At 46.0% G+C, this 22,467-nt stretch overlaps 1 protein-coding gene across 5 annotated transcripts in view; it reads left to right on the top strand.

The window, feature by feature from the left end:
• CACNA1C (calcium voltage-gated channel subunit alpha1 C) overlaps window positions 1-22,467 on the top strand; it is a gene marked incomplete at both ends in the record, with an annotated part of 717,827 nt that overhangs the window by 592,669 nt on the left and 102,691 nt on the right. For all 5 annotated transcript variants that reach the window (XM_080661205.1, XM_080661203.1, XM_080661204.1 and 2 more), the window contains 7 exons: window positions 324-549; window positions 10,979-11,186; window positions 12,138-12,258; window positions 13,782-13,896; window positions 14,652-14,772; window positions 15,078-15,147; window positions 20,326-20,458. In XM_080661205.1, coding sequence (XP_080517331.1) covers window positions 324-549; window positions 10,979-11,186; window positions 12,138-12,258; window positions 13,782-13,896; window positions 14,652-14,772; window positions 15,078-15,147; window positions 20,326-20,458 — 994 coding nt within the window. The remainder of the gene's footprint in view (window positions 1-323; window positions 550-10,978; window positions 11,187-12,137; window positions 12,259-13,781; window positions 13,897-14,651; window positions 14,773-15,077; window positions 15,148-20,325; window positions 20,459-22,467) is intronic.

The raw sequence follows: 22,467 nt of genomic DNA, 5'->3' as shown, positions 1-22,467 counted from the left end.
TCTCAGACCCTTGGCCGCCGAGTTCCCAGAATGGGTTTTCAATCCTTTAGCTTTGCTGTTGCCTCCAGGTATACGTGGCGGTAAGTCCAGGTGGGCTGCACATGTGAAGATGAAGTGAGCAAAAAAGTAGGGGGAAGGGCAGCAGTGGCCTGAACACGGGGAGCCTCCTCAGCGGGTAGTTAGTGCCCAGGCCCTTCCCCGGAGCCGGGAAGGGAGAATTTGTTTTTTTTCAGCGCTGATTATTACTGTGTTTTCTTTCTCCTCCTCTCCGTGGCCCCCCTCTCACACCTATTTGGATCCCATCCCACTCCTGAACCTGCCAGACACAGCCAACAAGGCACTCCTGGCCCTGTTCACTGCGGAGATGCTGCTGAAGATGTACAGCCTGGGCCTGCAGGCCTACTTCGTGTCCCTCTTCAACCGCTTTGACTGCTTCATCGTGTGCGGGGGCATCCTGGAGACCATCCTGGTGGAGACCAAGGTCATGTCTCCATTGGGCATCTCTGTGCTGAGATGTGTTCGGCTCCTGAGGATATTTAAAATCACCAGGTATTGCCCTCCATTCATGGGACTTGGGGAGACAGCCTGGAGGGCAGGGAGGCAGAAAGGCCTGGGCGGGAGAGCAGCTGCTATTCCCAGAGGGGACCGTCCTTGGCTTCATCAGGGAGGGAGCTTTGATTCACTTTACATGGCATATCACTTAGAAGTCCCTTTGACTGCTAGTACCAGAGACTCAGCTCAGTGCTGTAAGCAAATTAGGGATTTGCTCAGCCACATAAAGGAAGCCCAGGTGGCTTCAAGATGGCATCGGGACCCTGTCTCCTGTTTGCTTTGCCCACCTTAGGCCTGCCTTCCACCCCAAGGTCACAAGGTGGCTCTTGGAGATTAAGCCTTCCTGTTCGAATTTGAGGCAAGCAGTGGGGGAATGATGGGGACACCCACCCCACTGAGCCAGCTCTCCCTGGAATCTCCCCCAGCTCTGTTCTCGTGACCCCCCAACTGTGAGGGACAGAAACACGGTCTAGCAGGTGCAGGCTTGGTTCCGACATCCCTTAACTGAAGAAGGGCCGTGGATATTGTGCCACAGAGGGCTTTCATCCCTCCTTCCCCACGCTCACCCCTCTACCTGTCTGTCCTTCCGCCAGGTTCCGCAGTGATTCCCATGCAGAGGACAGGCAGGGCAGGGGTCGGGAGTGGGAAGCATATTCTAGGACAATCATTTTCAACTGAGTTTTGACCCATTTGGGATGATGAAATCAGTTTATTGGATCACAACCATCATTTTTAAACAGCTTTATTGAGATGTAATTAACATACTAATAAATTCACCCCTTTATACAATTCATTTTTTATATGTATTCAGAGTTTTGCAACCATTAGCACTGTCTGGTTTTAGACCATTTTCATCACCCCAAAAAGAGGCCACATACCCATTCCTCATTCCTCACCTTCCTCCCAGTAGCAACCACTCATTGACTTTCTGTCCCTGTAGATCTGCCTATTGTGAGCAGTGACCTGTGTGGACTCATACAGTGCATGGTGTTTAGCTTCTTTCACTTGGCAGGATGGTCTCCAGTTTCCCCCACTTGGTAGGATGGATAATACTCCATTCCTTTCTTGGCTGAATAACATGCCATTGTATGGATATATGCCCCATTTTGTGTATTCATTCCTCGCTTGGTGGACATTTGGTTTATGTCTACCTTTTGGCCACTATGAATAATGCAGCTATGAATAACTGATGTTCTAGTTTTTGGTATGGGTGTATGTTTCCATTTCTCTTGGATATATGCTTAGCAGTGGACTATACAGGTCATTTAAAAACTCTGTGTTTAAGGTTTTGAGGAAACACCAAACTGTTTTCCAGAGACTAGGCCATTTTACATTCCCATCGGTGACGTATAAAGGTTCCAATTTCTCCACATTCTCGCTTTTCATGAAAGCGAAATAGAGTAAGGAAACATCAGAAGGCCTCACATGAACGCATGCGTTTTTCATCAAAATCTTTGAGATATACATCTGAGTTGCAGAATAATATATATTTCTTACTGTGGGTTGTGGTCAGCCCATGTCAGAAGCACCTGGAAGGAAGCAAGTCCCTCTCCAGAAGAATCTGCTGTGGGGCCTGACTGACAGCAGGCACATGGAGACCATCATCAGGATTGCGTTAGAGGGAGGGGGTGGGTGGGTCTCTCCCATTCAGGGCCCTGGAGTTAGGCAGATCCTGCTCAGAGTGTTCTGAACGTGACTGAGTGAGTCATCGGGGGCCCATCAAACATGTCGAGGTATTACTGTTCTCTGTAAAGGGTTCTCAGCAAGCACCTCACACACGCTTGCTTGTTCCTGTGGTGTTGTCGGGGGTCAAATGGGAAAAGGATTTAAAGTGTTCACTTCAGGTAGAAGAGTGCCAGACCGAGGAGACACATCCAGAGCATTTATTATTAACCTAATTGTAAATGTTATTATCAGAGAACACGGCCTACACATACACACTCTCTTACTTTTGTTTCTCTACCACGTACTACTGTGATAAGCCCTGCTGTGGGACCTGGGAACAGGAGGGGAAAGTTTAGTACCAGACAATAGACTTAAAGTGTATGCAGAATTTAAATCCACAAGTTTGACACTCCTGAGCAAAAAACCCCTCCCCCCCCCCAAAAAAAAAAAGAGCTCTTTATGAATGTCCTGAATACCTTGGCATTTCAGAAAATTCTTGGTTTAAAATAAAAGTAGCAGAAACATAGTAACAATCATTGTTAACTTGCATCGAGGCTAGCTCTGTGCCAGAGAGTGTGATTGAACTCAAGTGCATTTGCTCCTCACAATTACCTGTAAGAGAGGGTGCGGATACACCATATGACGATTATTCCCATTTTGCAGATGAGAAAACTGTGGCTTAGAGTTAAGCCACTTTCCCAAGGCCACACAAACTGCTCAGGGACAAAGCTGGGATTAAAAGGCACGCTGGCGATGGCCGGCATGGCCCAGTGGTAGAGCATCAGCCTGTGTACCGGAGGGTCCTGGGTTCAATGCCTGATCAAGGGCAGGTACCTGAATTGCAGGTTCGTTCCCTGGCCCCCATCAGAACCCGCGCGGGAGGCAACCAATTGAAGTGTCTCTCTCACATCGATGTTTCTCTTCTCCCCCCCTCTCTTTTTCTTTCCCCCCTTCCTCCCTCCCTTCCACTCTTTCTAAAAATCAATGGGAAAAAATATCCTCAAGTGAGGATTAACAAAACAAAAGTCACCTCTGTGTGCCTGGCTTCTGGTTCTGTGCAGTTCATGACCATGAAATCAGAGTTGACAGCTAAACTGTCTTGTCTGTGTCCCTGAGACAGAACTTACGGGACTTAGCATACTGATACTTGTTAGATAATTGCTGATTTTACTTCCTCCTCCTGGGGTCTGGTGATAGCTATTTTTAATTTGCAGTTTCTAGAACCTCTTAAATAATTCTCAAAGTCCATGTGTTTGGGGGTTTTGTTTTTGTTTTGCTTTGTTTTTATTCCTATATAAAAGAATTTTGCTTTTAGATATTGTCATAGCATCTTGAAGAGATTTAACATTCATTCTATTTTTAATCAATGATTTATCTATTTATAATCTGGAACTATTGCCAAGAAATTATTTTTTAACTCTGTCTTTATTGGAGAGCCTCCCATAGTCCCTCCATGAGAAAGATTAGTGTTATTTTCAGATCTCTATAAACAGAATAATTTCATTATCTAATTGGAAGCTTTGGCAGAGGCCATCATCTTCCTGTTTTTCAGTCTCCAAACCCTCTGGGGGCTTTTGGAAAACAACAAAAAGACTAACTGTGCGGGGAATCCCATGCTCCCTCTGAACCTTGTCCCTCATACACTCCAGAGACCAAGAAAATGCCTACAACATGGCCTGGGGTGGGCGCTGGGCCTTGAGGCGGGTCATCTGTGCATGGTCCTGCCACCAAACAAGATTCTTTTAAAATCTCTCAGAGAATACTTTGCGATGTCTCCTACTGGTTTCACAGTGTGTTCTGAACCAGTGATTGTGATCCTCATACTTAGTTGAACTCGTTAGGAGGTCTCATTAAGGACCCACCTCTAGAGATTTTGACCAGCCAGTGGACAGTTCGTGCTGGTGGTCCAGTGACCTCGCTTTGAGAAACACTGGCCTAATTTTCTGCTGCTGTCCTTTGTCCACTTTTTGCCTAAAACGTGAACCTTTGTATATAATTGGAAACCTTGATTTACTTTTCCCCCTTACCCAAGGATATGCTTTTTATTGATTTTAGAGAGAGGCAGGGAGAGAGAGAGGAACATTGATGTGAGAGAAAAACATCAATTGGTTGCCTCCATCCGTTTAAGGATACTTGTATCTCCATCCCTCTCCTGCTCTGAGTCTGTCTCTGGCTTGAGTCCTGTGGAATTCTCCCTTCTCTCCAATGACAGAAAGTGGCCTGAGCCTTGTTTGAACTGGAACTTTCATCTTGTGACCCTTTTCTTCAAATAGCTCAGGGCTGGGACTTTTTCATTCTAGGTACAGAGCAGAGCATCATGCTTGCTCTAAAGGAAAGACCTTCCCAGTAACAGTACCAATAGCTTTGCGTGCTTTGCAAATGCTCTACCCTACCTCCCCTCTGTCTCAGACAGGGCCATAACTAAATTTGTCCTGAGAGGTAAAAAAGGAAGGAAGGAAGGAAGGAAGGAAGGAAGGAAGGAAGGAAGGAAGGAAGGAAGGAAGGAAGGAAAGAAAGGAAATCTCCTTGTGTTGGTGCCAATGATCTATTGCTGGTGGCATGTTTATAAAGAAAATTTCAGTGTGTAGTGTGGGCTTCTGTACACCATCCCAAGAATGGGAGGGGGAGGCAGGCAAGGGGGAAAGGATCCAGTCATGTGAGAATACCTGGGGAAGCAGGTTTATCAGTGAGGAGCTCGGCCTTGCCCTTGGCTCTCCTTGAACCAGTCACAGGGACATCAGGACTCAAACCAGGAACAGGCTCAGAGCAGGAGAGGGATGGAGGTACAAGTACCCCTGAACAGAGGGTGGCAACTTAAACCCAGGGAGGCACGGTAAAGGTAACAAAAGTGAAGCCGGGGTCAGCAAGTGAGAGAATTTAGGTAACGAAGAAACTGGTCGGATGGGGCGGACTGCTGTATTGTGACATGCACCCCCCTTTAAGGAGAAGACAGTGGGCTGGGGCTGACGGGGGATGGGTGGACAAATACACACTTTGGAGGCAGTGATTCAGAGCCCCCGAAGGACTGAAAAGAAAAGTTGACCCCAAGGATGACTGCGCAGGTGGAGTGTCTGAGGATGGGGTGGCGTGTGCTTCGGGGCTGCGTCCCCGCGATCTGGTGTGCGGTGTTCTGAAGGGAGGGCGCTGAGTTCTTCTGGGCTCTTCTCCGAGGTCCAGGACATTCACATTTGGTTCTGCAGCTGCTTGCTTTTCTCCAAAGCTCTTTCTTTTTTGGTGTGTGAGTGTGTGTTTCATAGTTTTAATGAATTATGATAAAAGCCTCAGTTGATTGTGAGTATGCCATTAACCTCTCTAGTTTACCACCAGCTAATGTTCCTCTGAGACCCGCGCATCACCAGGCCTCAGGCCATGGCTGTAATGGCCATCAAGAACCAGACTGACGCTAAGGAGAGTGCTGAGGATCTGGAAGGGCTGCCCACCACTTTGCCTAAATGTTATTTCATGCCACCCTACCCGGAGGCTGCCCGGGCCCTCCATATCTCATCAGTATTAGAGGTATTTCATGCCACCCTACCCAGAGGCTGCCCGGGCCCTCCATATCTCACCAGGTAAGATGTCTCTTACATCTTACCTGCTATCAGCTCAGGCATGTCTGGCCCCACTCCACCTCTCCTCTGAGCCCTGGGTCTCCTTTGCCACAGCACCTTGTTAGCAATCCCTTTGTCTTGGTCTCAGAGCCCCCCACATGCACATGAGGGACGGACAGGCTTCTGTTCAACACGCTGGGTACCCTCATGCAGACCCCACGCTGCCCGGTTGAACGGGAAGCAACAGGAGTTTGAAGGCAAACAGCACAAACAACCACGATCTCCATTTGTCTCAACTGCGTCTTACCAGTGTGACTGGCTCAAGGCGCAGCGTCTGTTCAGCCAGGTGTTTTTCTGGAGGAGGGCAGGTGGTGTCAGTGAACCTGGCTGCAGTTTGGCTCTTAAACAAAGGCTGCCTTGTGCCCTCCAGCCCGCAGCCTTTGGTTTGCCTGGAGTTCTTCCCAAAGGGAGTCCCACGTTCTCAGAGCTCTGGAGATCCTGTGCCAAGGGTCTCAACACCATAGCTGCCCAATTTTCTGTAGGCAAATGGGCACATAATACCTTTTGTCTTTCTTTGTTTTTATATTGAGGTCTCATGACATATAACATTATATTGGTTCCAGGTGGGCCACACGATGATCTGATGTTGTCTATATAGTAGTCCCCCTATCCACGGTTTCTTCATTTCAGTTGCCTGAGGTCAAACACGGTCTGAAAATATTAAATGGAAAATTCCAGAAATAAGCAGTTCATAGGTTTTAAATTGCACACTGTTCTGAGGAGAAATCTCGTGCAGTCCCGCTCTGTCCCCCCCGGGACGTGAATCATCCCTTAGTCCAGCACTGTACACACTCCCTGCCGCTGGTCAGTCGCCGTCTTAGTTATCAGATCAGCTGGTCACAGCATCGCAGTGCTTGTGTTCAAGTAACCCTGATTTTACTTAATAATGGCCCCAGGGCATAAGAGTAGTGATGCTGGCAATTCAGAAATGCCCCAGAGAAGATGTAAAGGGCACTTATGCATAGGAAAAACAGCATATACAGGGCTCGGTGCCATCTGTGGTTTCAGGCATCCACCAGGGTCTTGGAATGTATCCCCCCATGGATGGGGTGGGGGGGGGACTGCTGTATTGTGACATGATCACCACAGTAAGTCTAGTTGACATCTGTCACCACACATAGTTACCAAAAATATCTTTTGTGGTGAGAGGATTTTTAAGATTTAACTCTCTTAGCAACTTTCAAATAAGCAATACAGTATTATTAATTATAGTTGCCATTCTGTAGATTGCATAGCCATGACCAATTTATTTTTTAATTGGAAATTTGAACCTTTTGAACCCCTTCACTCATTCAACCTACCTCCCCACCCCTGCCCCTGGCAACCACCACTCTTCTCTTACTGCATAATACAGGGTGTCCCCCAAAAATGTATACACACTTTAACAGCCAATAGCTGTTAAATGAAAGTGAAATGTACTTTATTGTGGGAACTCCTTTCACGTCCCACGTGGTTCAGGGTTCCGGTTCAGGGTTCGGGTTCTGGAGAAGGCCGCACACAAATGAAAGAAGACTAGAAAAATATTAATTTGGGAAATGGGGGCCAGGCAGAAGCCCACCTTTAGTGGGAGGACTACCCTTTGCTTTGGCCTTGCCATCCCTTTTATTCAGGTTTGGGATACACCCATTGCTCTTAGGCGGGTAATTCCAGTAACAGGCAGATTATCTTATCAATAAGGATTTACATGATTATTTGGTGGGGAAGTTGCTTCAGCTACCATTGTCTCAATTAGATAGGGAGTGGTGGCTCTGACCTTTCAGAGCTTCAAGGTTGACCAGCCTTCCAAGGTTCCTTGTCCACACCTTTCTAATTAGTGAGACAATGATCGGTTTCCGGCATTTTATAATTATTCAAAGTGTATGTATACATTTTTGGAGGAGACCCTACAGTTTGACATGTGATCTGGCAATGGAACAATCAGGAATCTCAGACACTTGATCCACGAATTTAGGAAAAGAAATGATGTGGGGAAGGTGCAAATTGCCACTCCTCACTGTTGGGCCAAGTGTGTGCGGGTGAGAAGTCCAGCCACCACACCACCTGTTCCCACCACACACACCTCGTCCCCCTGCCTTTCCCACCTTAAACTACGTGGACACACTCCCTTCTAACAGCTGGGAATTCTTGTTATAAATATGCTCTAAAGTTGCTGGTTTCTAAACATTAGTTGACTGACAAGTGCTGGAGTGGTCACATGAGAATCACAGGAGGCCCAGAGCCAGAGACTATGTTTTCATGGTTCCGGGGGGTCCTGGAAATCAGTATTGAGGAAACACGATCACTGTTCTCAGTGGTTTCTTCTCCAGCATGTTTGGGAATTCTGCTCAGACGTAAATGGGAAGGGCAGTCTAGCCCCAGAAAGGCTCTCTCACTTTTTGTTTAAACAAAACAATGACTACAACTTCCAGCCTATAGGGACCCCAGGCAGTCCGCCACATGTACTGGGTTACACAGACTTTATCTGGGGACAGCGATGGAGAGAACAGAAGGACAGAGCTTCTGGTCTCTGCCCTGGAGAACTCAGAGCCAATTCTGGTGAGACAAGACTGTCACAATGAAAATACTCAAGAGCGTTTGTAGAACAGATGCAACTAAGTGTATGATGTTCTGCAAACAGAGGGAGAATGACTGGCTCAACTTGGAAGGAGAAAGGAGCATTAAAGGAGTTCATATTACATTCAAACTGGTGGCCCACCTGCTCTGTCACTTCCTATGGAATGGTTCTCTGGAGAGACCTGTCAGGCTGAGGGTATGGTTGTGAGGCTGCATGGGGGTGGCTCATATGTCACTCTCTTAAGCAGTGAAACCACTTCACTGTATATGTGGTAATAAGCTGGGAGTGTCTTAAGTGGAGGAAATCTGGATGGTGACCAGGAAGGCAGAGAACCAGCGTGGAGCTTGGGGACACAAGATTTCTCTGTTCTTACATGTGCTGCTGACCAAGGCTGCCTCCCTTTTGCTACAGGGCATTTCCTTCTCTGAAACTGACCGTCTCACAGGTATCCAGGCCTCATCCAGCAGCCAAAGGGATTTTCCCAAGCTATAATGAAGGACCTCAGTGTTTACTTACAGTTAAGAGAAGGTTGTTGACTATAAGGAACCACACCCATAGCCCATCTGCCTATACTGTCCCTGTGAGTGAAACAGGTTTCCCCAAACTTGCCTGCTTATCAGAATCCTCTGGGATGCTTGTTAAAAATACAGGTGTCTGTTTTCTTCAGCTGAATTCCCAGACGTGGGATTACTGGGTCATAGGCAGTTCCATTTTTAATATTTTTAGGTAACTCCATACTGCTTTCCACAGTGGCTGCACCAGTCTGCCTTCCCACCAACAGTGCATGAGGGTTCCCTTTTCTCCACATTCTTGCCAACACTTGTTGTTTGTTGATTTTTTGATGATAGCCATTCTGATAGGTGTGAGGTGATATCTCATTGTAGTTTAATTTGCATTTTTCTAGTGATTGGTGAGTTGAGCATTTTTTCATATGTCTATTGGCCATCTGTATGTTCTCTTTGGAGAAGTGTCTATTCAGGTCTTTTGCCCATTATTTTTATTGGATTGTTTGTTTTGTTTTGTGTGTGTGTGTGTGTGTGTGTGTGTGTGTGTGTGTTGAATTTTATAAGTTCTTTGTATATTTTGGATATTAACCCCTTATCAGATGTATCATTGGTGAGTATGTTCTCTAATTCAATGGGTTGTCTTTTCATTATGTTGATGTTTCCTTTACTGGGAAAAAACTCTTTAATTTGATATAGTCCCATTTGTTTATTTTTTCTTTTGTTTCCCTTGCTCAAGGAGATATATCAGAAAAATATTGCTATGAGAAATGTCTGAGATTTTACTATGTTTTATGATTTTGAGTCTAACATTTAAGTCTTTAATCCATTTTGAGTTTATTCTTGTGTGTGGTGTAAGAAGGTAGTCTAGTTTCATTTACTTTGCACATTATCTGTCCAATTTTCCCAACACCATTTGTTGAATAGACTATCTAATTTGAAAGAATATATGCACCCCAATGTTTATTGCAGTGTTATTTACAATAGCCAGGATTTGGAAGCAGCCCAAGTATCCATCAGTAGATGAATGGATAAAAAAGCTGTGGCACATTTACACAATGGAATACTACTCAGCCATGGGACAGCATGAATGCACCTGGAGAACATTATGCTAAGTGAAATAAGCCAGTCAGAGAAAGACAAGTACCACATGTTTTCACTGATATGTGGAATTTAATGAACAAACTGAATTAACAAGCAAATGGAGACAGACTCGTAGATAGATAGCAGGCAGACAGCTCTGGTGTGAGAGGGGAGTGTTGTCAGAGTGGAGGGATTGAGCAAAAAAGAAAGAAAAAGAACTCATGGACACAGACAATAGTGTGATGATTGTTGGGGTTATGTGAGAGGAGTTGGTGGAGGTGAAAGAGGGTATAATGGGAATAAATGGTGATGAAAAAATAAAATAAAGAAAACATAAAATAAATACAGATGTCTGAGCCTCAAATTGCAGCTATCGAATCAGGATCTTCAGAAGAGAGGCTTTAAAAAAAAAACCACAATTCTTTGGGCAGGGTACACTTGGGAAACTACTAAGTGATGCACCCTCTCTTACCTGTGGGTGACCTAACTCTTGATTCTGCTGGACAGCTGCTGCCTGGGTGAGGCTGAGGTGAGCATTCCTGGGGGGTGTAAAGTGTTTTTTCTATTGAAAACCCACAGTGGTAACAATACCAGTATAACTACCCTTTTCAACTGTGCACCAGACACTATACTGGAAGCTTTTTATTTTTTAATATCTTATGTAATCCTCCCAATAACTTACTGAAGTGTGGGTTATTGTCTCTATTTCCTCAGCAGGAGGCAGAAGGGCAGGAAGTTAAGTGATTTGACCAAAGGCACACACAGCTAGCAGCAGCAGAGCTAGGTCAGAACTCCGTCTCTTCTCCATTACACCTCATTGATCCTGGGACCTTGAATCAACTAGCTGCACATTCCAATTGGGAGCTTACCAGCCCAATTCCGAACACCACCCCAAGGAAAGGGGAAACGAGGAGGGAACTGAAATTTACGTTAAACTCCAGTGGGTGTGTGAATGAGGAATGAAGTCCAGGAAAGCGTAGGAGAAGGATGTTGATTCCTCGTTTGGTCCTCAGGTACTGGAACTCCTTAAGCAACCTGGTGGCATCCTTGCTGAACTCCGTGCGCTCCATCGCCTCCCTGCTACTACTGCTCTTCCTCTTCATCATCATCTTCTCCCTCCTGGGGATGCAGCTCTTTGGAGGAAAGTTCAACTTTGATGAGATGCAGACTCGGAGGAGCACGTTTGATAACTTTCCCCAGTCCCTCCTCACCGTGTTTCAGGTATGGACTCTCCTCGGCTGGCCTTATGACCTGGGGGTTAGGGGCGGGGAACAGGTGGTGGGGGGACTTGGGAGCAGGAAGAAGGAGCCTGGCAAGGTTGGGGGAAGCTTCCCCCTTGCATGGGCAGCCAAAGCCAGCTAGATCAGCGACAGAGGGTCCATGCCAGGGGAACCTTGAATTCTTTCTATAGTTTCCCCCACCCGCAGGCCCCCATGGAATTTCCCTGTTGGGTGGACCATTGAAAAAAGATCCTTTTGAGAGGTTTAAAAACTTTTCCTAGCTTTGGGAACCTTTATTCAAATAAATTCTACATGGAAGCCCAAAATATAAATAAATAAAAGCAGACTACTCTGTTGTGGGAGGGGAGGATGGAGCTCTGTCTGTCTATCCACCATGCTTGCCCCTAGAAATATATAGCTAGCCTATCAAATTTGTGCTTTCATAGATATTTTGGTTTAAGGCAAAGCTAAAGTAGCACTTGTTTAAGTTTAAAAGTAGATTGATTTACAGATAAAAATGAGTAACAATGTGGATGTTGCCAAAATCTTAAAGCTGGGACCCAGATGACTAATGTTTGGAGAGAACTGGGTTATGTGTTATTCTCCTGATGGACACATTCACATTTGTAAAAGGGCCCTTGATGCCTTAACCCAAGGAATGGCCAGCGGTGGCCATCCCATGCACCATATGTGGGCAGTGGGAGGTGCTTTGACCAGGAAGCCCTGTGGGTCACTTCTCAAATAATAGTGTGCCAGGGGCCATGCACTTTGAGGACAGGGTCAGCCTGCCAGGTCCAGCTCAGTGGCCCAGGGAGGAGAGCTGGGGCAGGAGGGCCAGAGGTGGAAGGAGATTTCAGGCGTTCTTGTTAGCAGAATGGGACAGGGCAGGGGAGTTTTGGGTTTGCTGTTGGTCTAACACTGTGTCCCTTATTGGTGGGAATGTGTCATTCAGATCCTGACCGGGGAGGACTGGAATTCGGTGATGTATGATGGGATCATGGCTTATGGCGGCCCCTCTTTTCCAGGGATGTTAGTCTGTATTTACTTCATCATCCTCTTCATCTGTGGAAACTGTATCCTTTGCTCCTGCCTCCCCACCCCTGCCACCCACCCTCCCTCAGCCTACAGCCCGATGCCAAATAGGTGTGCCCGCAGGTCATGACTCAGAGTTGAAAACTGTAGTTGCCTGTCCACAGGGCCCCCAGGCAAGTGGGGAAAGGCATATTCTGGGGGAGAAAGCAGTTCCCAGCCCAGACCACCTTAGCTGGAAGAGGGCTTGGTGGAATGAGCCAGGAGCTGTGGCACAGGCGGGATGTAAGTTTATCTTCCTGTGCTGTTCTTCCTCAGCGCTGCCTGACTCCAGAAGGTGTGTCCTCCTCCTAGTTCAGGTGAACAACACCCCTGTGTTGTTGTGTGCAGCCCCCATGTGAGCTCACAAAGACTCCCATGTGAGCCACCTAGATGTGAGCGCCCTAGCTGCCCTGGCCTCATGGGGATGGGAGGCTTTGTTGACTGAACCTCGTCCTTGACATGACCGTCATCTCTCCCCCTGCGTTCTGGTCAGTGCTCCTCCCTCTGAAGCCACTCTCCCAGCCTTTGGTCATGGGGAGAGCTAGACACGCCTCACTAGGCAGGTCCACGGGCAGTATTTTAGGATCTCACATGTGGGCACTCTTCTCTGCCCATGGTGGAAACGCCATGAGGCTGTGTGCAGAGATGGGCAGCCAAGTAGACCAGGGTCTAAATCACAGCTGAATGTAATGCAGAAAGCATGGCCTTGGCCCCAAAGACAGGCTGGGCGACCGCTGCTGATGATACACTGGGGTGATAAAATGATAGTAGCTGCTCCTCAGTGGGTCCTTGTGAGGGTCAGTGGGTAAGGCCCAAGGGCAGGTACTCAGCAGCTCTTGGACAACCCTCCCCCCAACCCCTGGTTGTGATTTCCCTGTGTGTGAAATGATATGACTGTCGTGCCTGGGGCAGGAGGTCAGACTTAACAGACGTTAAGTCCCTGCTCAGCTATCCTTTCTTTGCTTCTACAGTTCTCTGACCCAGTGTTTCCGTTCAAAGTTGGGGGTAGAGGGAGAAGACAAGGGCAAACAGCCACTTCAGTTGGATTTGCCAAGCTCCACCGCACCCCTGAGGGCCTCTGTAGGGGCGGCTCACATTAAGAGTTGGCAGGGATATCAGACCACCTCCTCAGTGCCCAGCTATAATGAACAGCTCTTAAGAGCCTTCTGTGTTGTTAGAAACAATGCTCTTCATAATGTCAATTACAGCCAGCCATCTCTGTGGGGGAACCTATAATGAAGCCCAGCAATTAAAGAGCGAGGCAGAGCACTGCCTTCCTCCCTCCCTGCTCTAGCCTGAAAGCCAGCCTATTTTCCACCCCTTAGAAAACTCCAGGTAGCTAGTAGCGTGATGGGAAGGCAAAGAGATGGAGGAGGGACACTCCTGAGCTCAGCACCCCTGAGTCACTGTTGAGCTCCCTCTGTGGGGAACTCTATCCTTGCATGTCCTGCAACCCCCCGGCCCCCTATGCCCACCAAAAAGCCCAAGGCCAAGGGTCATTTTCTTTAAGAATGGACACAAACAGATATCCTACTGAATGTGTTCTTGGCCATTGCTGTGGACAACCTGGCTGATGCTGAGAGCCTCACATCTGCCCAGAAGGAGGAAGAAGAAGAGAAGGAGAGAAAGAAGCTGGCCAGGTAACCCTCTAAGCTACCCCAGGCCCAGGGCCCCAGGGCCCAGTTCTGGAATGCCATTCCCATTGCTGGTAAAGAGAGGTGTGAGCACGGCCTCTGCTGGCCTGTGTCCCTCCCAGAAGGGCACTGGGCTTGGGACTTCCTAGAATAGGTTGGGCCTCTCCCCTAATTCCTAGGCATTGCTCCAAAGTGGGGACTAGCATGAGTTGCAGCCTCTGTGAAGGTGTTGCATTCCCCCAGCTGTGTAGGAAGTTGTGGTTCTCTCCTTGGAGAAAAGAGGTCATCGTAGGTGAGGGGAGCAAAGGATGGGAAGGTGGGAGGCAGCCACTCAGTGAGGAATTGCAACTCCAGGTGAAAGAGAGATTCCTCCTCACTGTTTCGAAGGCAAAATTGGGCCCTCCATTGTCTTGTCATTGTCTAGATGGGACTGTCCTAGGCCACAGATCTGCTGGGTACTGAGCCGAGTTCTCAGGAGCCAAGCCTGAATGAGCTCCCAGAACCTTTCTCTGACTTAGACGGGGCCTGGGAAAGGCCAACTGAGTACAGACAGCAAGGTGTTGCCAGCTGCCTGGATCCTGGGCCCAGCCCAGTAGCATTTGTGATGGAGCTGCACCTGCCTGTGTCGGGAGAAGGAAGATGGACACAGGCATGGGAATCTGCTCCCATTGGCCCCCAACAGACCTCAGGGCAGTTCCCTACCCCTGTTCCCTGTCACTCCAGTAAACATCCTTTATGGTTTTCTCCTGCTGACCGGCCAGGACTGCCAGCCCAGAGAAGAAACAGGAGGTGGTGGAGAAGCCAGCAGTGGAGGAGACCAAGGAGGAGAAAATTGAGCTGAAATCCATTACAGCTGACGGAGAGTCCCCGCCCACCACCAAGGTGAGCACTGTCTCCTTCCAGGACCTGGGAGGGGAGGGATCATCTTCCCAGGCCAGACACCCACAGAAAAGAGCAAGGAGGGAAAGAGACCAGTGGATAAGGGCAGTGAGGATGGAGCAGGAGAGCAGGAATGTGAAGAGCAGGCAGAGTGAGTGAATCCCACCTCTGTTAATGTCTCGGGGGTCTGTGCAAAGTCATGAGGATATATTTTTGAATCAACAACTCAGCCACTGACGCTAATGCAGCCTCTGAAAGTTGGGTCATGTCTGACTGGATTCTTCTTTCTCTCTCCCTTGGCTGCCTAGATCAATGTGGATGACTTCCAGCCCAATGAAAATGAGGACAAGGGTGTCTACCCCAACCCGGAAGCCACAGGTACGGTTCCCCTGCCTGCCACTGAGGGAAGCTGGGGGCGGGGCAGGGGCGGGAAAGGAATGGAGACCTAAATTCTAAAGCCAAGTGAAAGTAACCATGTGTTAGGGACCAATGGTTCCAGTTTTCCTCTAGAGGGACCTTGTGTTGCTCAGTGTCTCCAGTCTCTGCACTGAAGCGTTACCAATGATCATCTGGGGGAAACACTGCTCCTGGTTTGCTCATAATAATAGTATAAGACTGAGTAAATTAGGTTTAAGCAGTGCTGGCTTGTCCTTTGGAAGATGGATTATGTATACATTTAAGGTTTTATTATATCCTATGTTATAAAATCATTATTAACGTTATATAATTCATTAGTCTAACATATGTCACAGCATCATGCACACTAAATAATAATAATAAATTCCAAATCTGCCTTGTCCTTACTCAGGAGGCAGTGCTGAGTACAAGGGCAGCTGCCACCACAGATGTCCCAACTTGTCACTTTGTAAACCGCTTTCAGGTCTCTTATTATAAAAAGAGATAGTACCACTCAGCCTTCTCATCTTCTGTCTGATCTGTACATGGCAGGCATGCTCTGCTGGGAGGCTTGAGATGTGAGAGTTCCTTCCGCCTCCCTCCAGGGTTCACTTCTCTGACTCCTGCAACCCCACATCCTGTACCAGCCCTGGGTTTGCCTCCCTTTTACCTACAATCGAAGATATTTCCACCAGCTTCAAGCTTGCACTCAATTACATGCAATAAGGGACTGTTGATGTTACTGACATTTCCTGCTCTGTGTAGGCTAGGCTATATTTGGGTTGGTAGCCACCGTAGGTGGCTGAAAACCTTCTGCACTTACAAGCAAAGCTAGGTTTTCCTTTTGCTTTCCCTCCCCCGGTTCTCTGCTGTATTCTCTGCAAGGGCACCAGCAGCCACGTTGTCCCTGGGAGCAGGCTCCCTGCGGTCATTCCCTTCTCTCACCTCCCTCTGCCAGGGAAATAGGGCGGACTCCCGGGGCTTGGAGGAGGGCAGGAAGGGTGTGTCCAGGTGCAGGCACTAAGCTTTTTGAAGTTTTAAAGCCCGTCTGGGTGGAAACCATCACAGAATTTCAAAGACAGAGAATTATTGGCCAAACGCAATGGAAGGATTTTGTCTTGATCCTGCATGAATAAATAAACTTTGAAATGACATTGTTTTAGATAATTGGGGGAAATTGAACATGGACTGGGAACTAAACGATTTAAGTAGTTTTTGTTAGTCTTATTAGTATAATGATATCATTATAATTCTATTTTTAAAATGCTGAAGTGTTTATAGCTGGAGTCTAAAATATTTAGAGGTTGCTTTAAAATAATCCAATTTTTTTAAAATGGGAACAGAAGTAAATGAAACAAGATGGGCAAACTATCAATAGTTGTTGGAGTTGGGTATGGAGGTCCACCATGCGAGGCTCTCTACTCACATAGGATTATTATAAGGATGATTATTGTTATTAATGTTTAAGAAGAAAGACAGTAATAAAACAAATCCCTCTGGGCCCTAAGCTGTCTGTCCCGCCTGCCTGAGCCTTCAGGAGGCCCTGCACACAGCCATTCTCCCTCAAGGCTGGGGGCAGACACATACCTAGGACAATAGCCACAAATTTCATCATTCTAAATAGACTCATGGCTGTTCTCTTCTTTGTTGCTCTAATGAAATAAAAGAAGAAGCAGGTCAAGGGGGAAAGGACTAATAAGGATACTATTGTTCTCATATCAGTCATCAAAGAAGTGTCTCTGTTGACGACTGGCTTTAAGGATTCTTGGAACGGTTTTGCTTTTAAACTGAAAAGCTATTCCCACGCTGCTGACTCCTCAGGATTCTTTAGATGTTTTTAGGATCTATTCTTTTCCCCGATCACGTGGCCACCTTTCTCTACCCTCTTTTCTACCCAGGTCTTTGTTTCTTTGGGCCCCACACTTCTCCCACCTCTGGTCCATAACCGAGGCTGTCCTGCCTCAGCCGCTCCCCACCACCACTGCTCAGGCCTTGAAAGCAGGCCCCCTCCTCCCAGGCTAACTCAGCCTCTGCTTCCCAGCTCCTGCTCCCCCTTCCTGCCTGGGCAGCTCCTGGCTCCCTGAGTACCAGGTGCGGCAGACACCCCCAATGTCTCCTCCAAGGTCACTTGACCTGTTTTCTCTGCTCTTGTCAGTGCCTCGTTCCTGCCTGCTTCTCCTCTGATCAGTTGTCCTCCCAACTGCTGCCTCTTCTGCTTTCACAGCTTTAGGGCAGCTGGCCCTGCTGTGTCCCTGGGGAGGCAGCACTGGTGAGCGTAGTTGTGCCCCACTTTCCACCAGCCTTCCAGAGGGGAAGGTCAGAGCTGGAGAGCAATCCTACACTCTCCTCCCTCCGGCTTTCTCCTGCTCCCTCCTGCTCCCTTTGCCATCACCCCTCTCTGTAGGCTGCTCTGTTTACTTGTCCAAGTTGCACCAAAGGTGTGCGAGGAGATGCTGAGGAGGGCCGGACTGCAGCCTGCACTCTGCTGGCCATGGCCCCTGCCCTCTCCAGAACACCCAAAGAAGGGGCCTGTTCCTAATCCACAGAGCAGCCTCAGAGGCCAGAGGTGGCCAGTCAGTCCTTCCCTCTCAGTTTAATCTCCAAAGCTCACTGGGTGGTTTTAGCCTCCAAGCTTTATATGCACTCAGTGTTAGAAATTTCTACTTGCCCAGGAAGAAAAGCATTGTGCCAAGATTGTGCTTTTATGTAACTGATTAATTTATTTGAGTGAACATACGCATGTTCTTAAGAGTCACTAAGGACTTAAAATTAATGAGTACAATGAAGAAGAAATGTGAAGGGCGTCAGGGGGATGTATAGTACAGGGCCAGATGTGGGGGTCACTCGAATAGCTACAAGGGGTTTGAGGAAGAGAGCAGTGAGGTAGGGGGATGCCAGGGAAGCTTCATGGGCAAGGGTGGCTTTGAATGGACTTTGAGTTCAGAGAATTGGAGAAGGAAGAAGTTATTTCAGGGCCACTATTCTCAAGACACAAAGCTGGAAGAAACCTTGGAAACATTCATTCACTAATAACTACTTAGCAAGCGCCTACTGTGTGCCTGGCACTGTGGCAGGCACCAGATACTCCTGCTTTTCTGGATACTGACAATGTGCAAAAAAAACAAGCCAGCCAGGTAACTTCAGATCCAGAGCTAAGGGCTGTGCTTGAGTTATGGGGCTGCTGCTTTCCTGTTAGGCCCATGAAGACCTCTTTGAGGAGGCAGCACGTGGACTGAAGCCTGAAGAAATCCTGGGGAAGCCTGAACCACACGTGTGGAAATCATACGGAAGAGCTGTCCAGGTGGAGGGTCTAGCTAGCAAGTGCAGAATCTCTGAAGTGGAATGCGCTTTTCTGAGGAGGAGCCGGAAGGAGCCTGTAGCAGAGAGAACAAAGGGGCTGAGCCAGGTCAGAGCAGGTGCCATGGTGGACTGTTGCAGGTGAAAGAGCACACGAAATTCCTCATGAGGAACTTAGGAAAGCACATAGTAAATATGTTTTTCCGTAAACACAAATGATTAAGATAATCATTAAATTACCTGTTATCAAATTATCGTGAATAAGAAAGTGTTGGGTTATTTGGAGCAAAAGTGAAAGGAAAACAAACAGCTAGGCAGAAACTTAAGATCCTTACTTTAATGTCAGTTGTAAATATCATGATTTAGGTCAACTCTGGTTTTACTTATTTTGCTTTCAAGTGAGAGATTTTACCTTTCTTTTACATACCAGGTTCGGTATAAAAGCTTCTACTCTTGGCCGTAGAGTTTTTCATTGTGTGCCTCTCTTCTGCTGAAAATATTCTAGGAAGAGAATCTGATTTATTTAATCTATATTCTGCTGATCCTCAAAAAAAAAAAAAAAAAAAAAAAACAACCTTGGGTCCCAAAATGCTTCTTGTTTGATAAAGAGCCACACTGTGTGCCAGGCATTTTTCCTCTGGCTTCATTTTAAGCAGAGGAGAGCATGCAAGGCATGGCTGTCTCTCCAACCAGCGTGGTCTCCATCTGATCTTCTTTTGCATGTTCCCCTTTTCTATAAAGCTAATGTTGGTGTAGAAGTTAATCATCAAAAAATAAGAGCGCCCTGGCTGGTTAGTTGGAGAATTGTCCCATACACCAAAAGGTTGTGGATTTGAGTCCCTGTCAGGGCACATATCTGGGTTACAGGTTTGATCCCCAGTCAGCGCATATGGGATGCAATTGATCGATGTTTCTCTCTCACATCTATGTTTATTTCACCCTCCCTTCCTCTCTCTCTAAAATCAGTAAAAACATATCCTCAAATGAGGATTAAAACACAAAGAAAGAAGGGCTACTCTGTGCCATCATGGTTTCTCTCTCCAGTATTTCAGCACAAAGAGAGATGGAACAGGTAGAAAGTGAAGGGATTAAGCAAAAGAAAAACGTATATACACAGAGAAACTAAATAAAATCTCCATAGACAGAAAGAAATAGAGCCAAGGCATTGGCTGAAGGGTCCATGCTCTTAGCTCCCATCCCCCTTTTAAGCATTTTAAATGCATTTGCTCAGAATAGAGAATGTACTGGACCTCTTCCATGGGCAGTGAGCTTGTAAGTCATTTGCCTTTGGTCCATATTAAATGTGGCCACTAGCTGGGAAGACAAAGGAATGTCTAGACTCTTGAATGAAGGGCCTGTTGAGGTCAGCATTATTACCCCATTGTCTCTACAGTACATGATTTTTTATAGTTTCAGGAATAGGGAAAGTGTTGATTTTAAACTCCTGGAACCTGCAAGGATGGGGTTGTTTGCAGGGGATCCCACAAGCCAACTAAGCCATCCCCTTCCCCTACCTGGTAGTGCCCTCAGCTAACCTGGCCTCCTTTTCTAGTGCCTTACAACTATGATGATCCACCATCCCAAAGTGCATGGGACTGAGGGGTTTCCTGGAATGTGGGAATTTCCATTTAAAAACCAGTACAGTTCTGGGAAAACCAGGTGCTGCCAGGAAAGTCTTCTCTAACATAGATGAACTCCAGTGGTGCCCACAGGGAGAAAGCTGAGAGACTGTCTTGGTTGGTACCTTATGTTTTCAGAAATACAAATGATGTCTTGATTCTTGTCAGTAGGAAGGTATCTAAAGTAGGTAGGGCAGCGGTGAAAGTAAATGGAGTTATTTAGAAGGTGCTTTTTTTCTTTCAGGAGAGGAGGATGAGGAGGAGCCTGAGATGCCCGTGGGCCCACGCCCACGCCCACTCTCGGAGCTGCACCTTAAGGAAAAGGCAGTGCCCATGCCTGAAGCCAGTGCGTTTTTCATCTTCAGCCCCAACAACAGGTGTGTGAGAATAGTGGGGAAGGTGGACTCCGCTTTCTCCAGACTCCAGGACCACCAGCTCCCCACAACTTGTGTGAAGAGAGGGACTGATTTTGTCCCTCAGCATGTTAAATGTATTATTCCACTGTACAGTCAGCTGGCATTCCTACACTCATTGTCGGTAATCTGCCCCTTATCTCTTTTTAGGGAAAAGAGTTCTGGATTCCAAATCAGAATGCCTTTGTTTATCTCTTCATTTTTTGAAACACGTAAACTTTATTTCTAGTCTTTTGGTGATTATTCTTGGTAATTAGTAAATCTATTTAACTTAAATGCTAAAGCTAAACAAGATCTTTAACTTTGTGCAAGAGATCCTTAACTTGTTGCAAAATAAAAGGAAGTTTGATTATTTTAACTCCTCTCAACCCTTCCTGCCTTACATGTTATTGTTGATTAGTATTTAATCCTGACCTATATTTTTAATCCAAGTTAGACATTATTGTCAATATCAATATTATTATATAGACAGTATATATCTGGATTTACATACAACTTACCAGTCCATCCTTCTGCAATCATTCTTTTCTTCCTAAAGTACATTCTTTTCTTCTCTTTTTTTTAAATTGCACTTTTTTTTTTTTACTTTTCAATTACAGTTGACATCCAATATTATATTAGTTTCAGGTGTCCTAAAGTACATTCTTTCAAAGTTCCTATAGTTCCTGTATGATAAATTCATTTGGCCTTTGTTTATGTATGTAATTGTTTTCATTTTTTTATACTGAAATTTGATACTTCTATTTTATTCTTTAAGTTTTCAGTTTTCATCCATGTATTTGGACATGTACACATGTTAGTTTTCATCAATCAGGTTTTTTTTAACTTATCTTTATTGTTGAAAGTGTTACAGATGTCCCCCTTTTTTTCCCCATTGACCCCATCCCCCTCGTACCCACTCCCCCGAGGCCTTCACCACAGTATTGTCTGTGTCCATGGGTTATGCATATATGCATATAAGTTCTTTGGTTAATCTCTTCTCGCCCCCTCTCCCCACTTCCCTCTGAGATTCTGCAGTCTGTTCCATGCTTCTATGTCTCTGGATCTATATTGTTCATCAGTTTATTTTGTTAATTAGATTCCACATTTGAGTGAGATCATGTGATAATTGTCTTTTTCATTTCTTGCTCTTAAAAATAGTTTTGCTGTGTACACAATTTTAAATTGACAGGTTTTGTCTCTCAGCATGTTAGATGAATTATCCCATTGTATAATTAGCTGTTATTCCTAATTCCTACTATCACTTCTTTGTAGGTAATCTCCCCTTATTTCTAGCTGCTTTTACCATCTTCTGTTTGTTGCCTTTGATGTGCAGATTTACTACTGTGTGTCTACACATGGACTTTTTTCCATTTATCTTGCTTGGAATATGTTATGCTTCTTAAGTCTATGGATTTATATTTTTCTTCAGTTCTTGAATGACACTGAAGATTAAAATAATAATTGCTAATTCTTGAAAAATTGCAGCCATCATCTCTAAATATTGCCCCTCCTCATTCTCTCTATTCTCTCTTTCTGGTACTCTAATTAGACGTATGTTAGACCTTCTCATCTGCCTACCCTATCTCTTAATGAGTCTTGCGTTATCTCTATTTTGCTGTGCTGGTAATTTTTTTCAGCTGTATCTTCCAGTTTCTTAGTTCTCTCTTCAACTTTGTCTATGCTAAATTAGTTTATATATTGGCTGTTATACTTTTTTATTTCAAGTAGTTCCATTTGTTGCTTGATTTTACAGATTCATCTGTCTATATCTAACACCTATTAATTTATCATCTTTGTGATCAGGTCCTTTATTTCATTAAATATTTCGAATATAGTTGTCCTATATTTTGTTCCTGATATTTTTAATATTCTAAGTTTTGGCAGGGGGGAGTCTAAATCACTTATTTATTTATTGCTTTTTCTGATTTTCTACCTAGTGGCTTATCTTGTATGTTTAATGATCCTTGATTGTGATCTCAATACTTCATATT

The sequence above is a fragment of the Plecotus auritus genome, assembly GCF_963455305.1.
Source record: "Plecotus auritus genome assembly, chromosome: 3".
In the NCBI taxonomy this organism is placed as follows: domain Eukaryota; kingdom Metazoa; phylum Chordata; class Mammalia; order Chiroptera; family Vespertilionidae; genus Plecotus; species Plecotus auritus.
Note: the sequence above shows the minus strand (reverse complement) of the source record. Positions and strands in the feature narration are given on the sequence as shown.